This window comes from Microcaecilia unicolor, chromosome 2 (assembly GCF_901765095.1).
Source record: "Microcaecilia unicolor chromosome 2, aMicUni1.1, whole genome shotgun sequence".
In the NCBI taxonomy this organism is placed as follows: Eukaryota; Metazoa; Chordata; class Amphibia; order Gymnophiona; family Siphonopidae; genus Microcaecilia; species Microcaecilia unicolor.
Genome location: NC_044032.1, coordinates 332,536,503 through 332,541,563, shown reverse-complemented (window position 1 = coordinate 332,541,563; position 5,061 = coordinate 332,536,503). Strand labels below are relative to the sequence as shown.

The following is a 5,061-nucleotide window of genomic DNA, read 5'->3' as shown; positions in this document are numbered from 1 at the left end:
GCTGGGAGAGTTTCTTACAGTTACACAGGGGAAATCTACCATTGTTCTTGGGATGAGGCAAGAGGAAGAAAGAAAGATGTATTTGTTTATTAGGGTGTATTTATCTATGTGGTTTCCCCAGCTCTTATAGTAAAGTCAGTTTATTTTCTTATGTACATATAGGCATTATTCATTTCCAGACTGGTGTTATTATCTATTAGGGCATTCATCCAAAGTACAGCATTGTCTTACCAGTCTGCACTTCTCAGTCCTGTTCATCAGATCAGCATATTTCCTCATGAGATCCTTTTTTAATTTGTGAAAATAACTGCCACATCCTCCATTTTACATAATTCAACTGTGGCCTTTTATGAGGCTTGATAACCCAATAGACAATCATGATATACTTGTGTTAACACCCAGCATGACAGCAAAGTATTAATAGATTGTTTCTGCTGGTCTAAGCTGCAGGATGAAGCTGGAGTTCATTGAGAAGAACTATGGAAATAACATGCTGCAGTGTCTGAATAATCAGCGGAAGCGACAGGAATGCTGTAATCTGGTGGTGCATGTGGGCAAGCAAGCTTTCTTTGCACACCGGGGTGTACTGGCAGCTGTGAGCCCCTATGTGAAAGATCTGATAACTAGCAGTGATCTGAAGCCCACTGATGAGCTCTCCATCACCATGGATGAGGGGTACATGACTCCTGCAACAATGGACCAACTGCTAGAATACCTGTACACAGGAAAGGTAATGCTTTCTGAGCAGAATGTGGAGGATCTGGCATGGGGTTCCAAGTTTTTTACATTATTGGACCTCAGAACTTATTGCACGGACTTTCTCCTCAAGTCCCTGAGTAAAGGAAACTGCTTGCGTTATCTAACCATGGCTGACGCCTATAATATGAAGGAAGTTGAAGATCAGGCATATAATTGTGTCAAGGATGGCTTCCATTATCTTGCTGGCACCCGGGAGCTTCTAGAATGTCCTCACAAAATCTTTGCCACACTTATCAAGGATGATGATCTGCACGTTAGAAATGAGGATCAGGTCTTGCTTACCCTATTGCAGTGGGTGAAGTTCAACTTAGATGACAGAGAGAAATACTTTGATAACCTTTTCTCATTTATTAAATTGTCTGGAATCTCTAACCAGACCCTAATCGCTTTAAGTAGTAAAGAGGCACTTATTAAAAGGAATGCAAGATTGATGTCACAGATTGAATATATCCTAAATGACAGAAAGCAAGATGCACCTTACAATCTAGTACTGTACCAAAGGAAAGGGGCTCTGGTGGATGTAGTGGTGGTGCTTGGGGGACAGAAGTCAGATGGCAAGTTCAGTGATGGGCTTTTTGCTTATGTTATTAAAGAAAATACATGGCTAAAACTAACAAAGATGCCATATAAGGCAGCAGCACTCAGTGCAACCTCAGTGGGGAAGTATCTGTATGTATCAGGTGGTGCTTCTGAGCAGATCACAGGACTGAGGACAGCATGCCGATATGATATTGATGGGAATTCTTGGACCAAACTACCCGATCTTCCCATGGGTTTAGTGTTTCACACAATGGTGGCTTGTGGTGGAGTGGTGTATACTGTAGGGGGAAGCACAGCACCAAGAAAATACACCAATAATATATACAGATATGATGAAAGAAAGGAGAAGTGGACTTTTGCTGGAAAAATGAGTGTGCCCATGGATGGTGCTGAGGTGATTACTAAAGGAGGTAAAACTATCTATATAGTGACCGGGAGGTGTATAGTGAAGGGAATTATCTCAAGAGTAGGAGTGGTAGACTGTTTTGACACTAGCATTGGAGAAGTTGTACAGTGCATGACCTTCCCCATTCAATTTAAACACAGACCTCTTATTTCTTTTCAAAATGAAAATGTACTCAGCGTGCAAAGTCACAAACAGAGCTTGGAGATAAACCTTCAGAAGATTAAAGCAAACAAATCAATGAAAACTGTGCCCCTGCTGCCAAATAACTGCAAGTTAGATGTATGTCATGCAGTATGCTCTATTGGTGACGGCAAAGTATTTGTATGTGGAGGAGTAATTTCTATGGATGATAAACATGACAAACTCTATACTATCAATGAAAATGCCTGCATGTTCAACCAAAAGACAGGGGAATGGAAGGTCTTGGCTGAACCTCCAGAAGCTTTAGACTGTGCAGCATGTTGTTTAGCTCAAATACCAAGCAAGTTTCTACGTAAGGGTGAATCTAATTAATTTGAAACAAAGAGTAAAACAAATTAACCATTAAAACAAAAGAACTGAATTTATTTCTTCAGAATACAATGCACACCAAGGCCCTCTGACTACTAAATAATCTGCAGTGTTTAAACGCTAAATTTTTTGTAAGCTATAGAAACCTATCGTCAGTCAGAGCCATTGGAGCCGACTCTGTGGGTGCTGTGGTTGCTTAAGCACCCCCAATATTGAGAAAATTCCTTGTATGTGTCCAGGGAGGAGTCATTTCCATTGGGCTTAGCACCCCCAATAATTTTGAAAAGTTGGCTCCTATGGTCAGAGCTGTAAAGTATATAACATTGTACAAAACAGTGAAATGATAACAGGATTCCACTTCTTCCACTCCTCTTCATCCCCTCTGCAAAGCAATTGACTTCAAATTTATTCTGATATTTTGCCCAAGGCAAGGGAAGTTTCACTGATGCTTCCAAAGGACAAGAGGCTTTTATATTTGGATACCAAATGTAGTGAGTTTCTTCATCTTACAAGCACATGACACCAGGAATACATTTTTTTTTTTGGGGGGGGGGGGGGGGCAATTCTACAACTGAACACTTCCATTTAGATGCCCCAAGGGGTAGAAGCCTATTATATAACAACACCTAAGCACCCAGGTTCCACTATAAAATACTAGTGTAATCTGGTATCCATGTGCCTAACATTTAAGTGCCCAGATTTCGTTATAGAATACTAGCATAAACTAGTATTGGTGTGCCTTACATTTAGGTGCCCACAGTTACTCCAGCCATAGAGCTTGTTGAAATGTCGGCTACTAAATGCATCAGGGATGCACATAAGTGGGAGCACCACCTATGTCCCATCTGTATTCTGCCCATATGTATGGTCCCTTGCATTTACACACTATATACAGTGGTGGAAATAAGTATTTGATCCCTTGCTGATTTTGTAAGTTTGCCCACTGACAAAGACATGAGCAGCCCATAATTGAAGGGTAGGTTATTGGTAACAGTGAGAGATAGCACATCACAAATTAAATCCGGAAAATCACATTGTGGAAAGTATATGAATTTATTTGCATTCTGCAGAGGGAAATAAGTATTTAATCCCTCTGGCAAACAAGACCTAATACTTGGTGGCAAAACCCTTGTTGGCAAGCACAGCGGTCAGACGTCTTCTGTAGTTGATGATGAGGTTTGCACACATGTCAGGAGGAATTTTGGTCCACTCCTCTTTGCAGATCATCTCTAAATCATTAAGAGTTCTGGGCTGTCGCTTGGCAACTCGCAGCTTCAGCTCCCTCCATAAGTTTTCAATGGGATTAAGGTCTGGTGACTGGCTAGGCCACTCCATGACCCTAATGTGCTTCTTCCTGAGCCACTCCTTTGTTGCCTTGGCTGTATGTTTTGGGTCATTGTCGTGCTGGAAGACCCAGCCACGACCCATTTTTAAGGCCCTGGCGGAGGGAAGGAGGTTGTCACTCAGAATTGTACGGTACATGGCCCCATCCATTCTCCCATTGATGCGGTGAAGTAGTCCTGTGCCCTTAGCAGAGAAACACCCCCAAAACATAACATTTCCACCTCCATGCTTGACAGTGGGGACGGTGTTCTTTGGGTCATAGGCAGCATTTCTCTTCCTCCAAACACGGCGAGTTGAGTTCATGCCAAAGAGCTCAATTTTTGTCTCATCTGACCACAGCACCTTCTCCCAATCACTCTCGGCATCATCCAGGTGTTCACTGGCAAACTTCAGACGGGCCGTCACATGTGCCTTCCGGAGCAGGGGGACCTTGCGGGCACTGCAGGATTGCAATCCGTTATGTCGTAATGTGTTACCAATGGTTTTCGTGGTGACAGTGGTCCCAGCTGCCTTGAGATCATTGACAAGTTCCCCCCTTGTAGTTGTAGGCTGATTTCTAACCTTCCTCATGATCAAGGATACCCCACGAGGTGAGATTTTGCGTGGAGCCCCAGATCTTTGTCGATTGACAGTCATTTTGTACTTCTTCCATTTTCTTACTATGGCACCAACAGTTGTCTCCTTCTCGCCCAGCGTCTTACTGATGGTTTTGTAGCCCATTCCAGCCTTGTGCAGGTGTATGATCTTGTCCCTGACATCCTTAGACAGCTCCTTGCTCTTGGCCATTTTGTAGAGGTTAGAGTCTGACTGATTCACTGAGTCTGTGGACAGGTGTCTTTCATACAGGTGACCATTGCCGACAGCTGTCTGTCATGCAGGTAACGAGTTGATTTGGAGCATCTACCTGGTCTGTAGGGGCCAGATCTCTTACTGGTTGGTGGGGGATCAAATACTTATTTCCCTCTGCAGAATGCAAATAAATTCATATACTTTCCACAATGTGATTTTCCGGATTTAATTTGTGATGTGCTATCTCTCACTGTTACCAATAACCTACCCTTCAATTATGGGCTGCTCATGTCTTTGTCAGTGGGCAAACTTACAAAATCAGCAAGGGATCAAATACTTATTTCCACCACTGTACGTAGGCACACTAGTTTAGGCGTGCCATTACACAGTAGTGCTTAGGTGTTCTGCTGGCACCTTTGTGGGTATGTATACACTTAAATGCATAAGTGCTAGTATTCTAAACATGTATATGCCCATGAGGCATGTAAATGTGCATATATAAATTATAGAATTGCCCTTTTAGAGGGTAATACCCATATTTCATACTTGGTTTGCATCCAGTCATGGGAATGTGTTCCAAACCTTGGTGCACACTTTTGAGCAGATACGAATGTACCCACAGAAAGTATACATAGAGGGGCATAATCGAAAGGGACGTCCAAGTTTTCCTGGGGACGTCCTCGCAGGACGGCCCCGTAATGGGGCGGGGAAAC

General features: G+C 42.9%; 1 protein-coding gene across 1 annotated transcript; it reads left to right on the top strand.

Annotated features, from left to right (window-relative positions):
* Window positions 1–451: 451 nt before the first annotated feature.
* On the top strand, window positions 452–2,218 carry CCIN (calicin). The gene has a single exon (XM_030192094.1). The coding sequence runs from the start codon at window positions 452–454 to the stop codon at window positions 2,216–2,218; it is 1,767 nt and encodes a 588-aa protein (XP_030047954.1).
* The last annotated feature ends 2,843 nt before the right edge of the window (window positions 2,219–5,061 follow it).

Excerpts from the sequence above, each read along its gene's own strand:
- CCIN (XM_030192094.1), top strand. The coding sequence starts at position 452 with ATGAAGCTGGAGTTCATTGAGAAGAACTATGGAAATAACATGCTGCAG.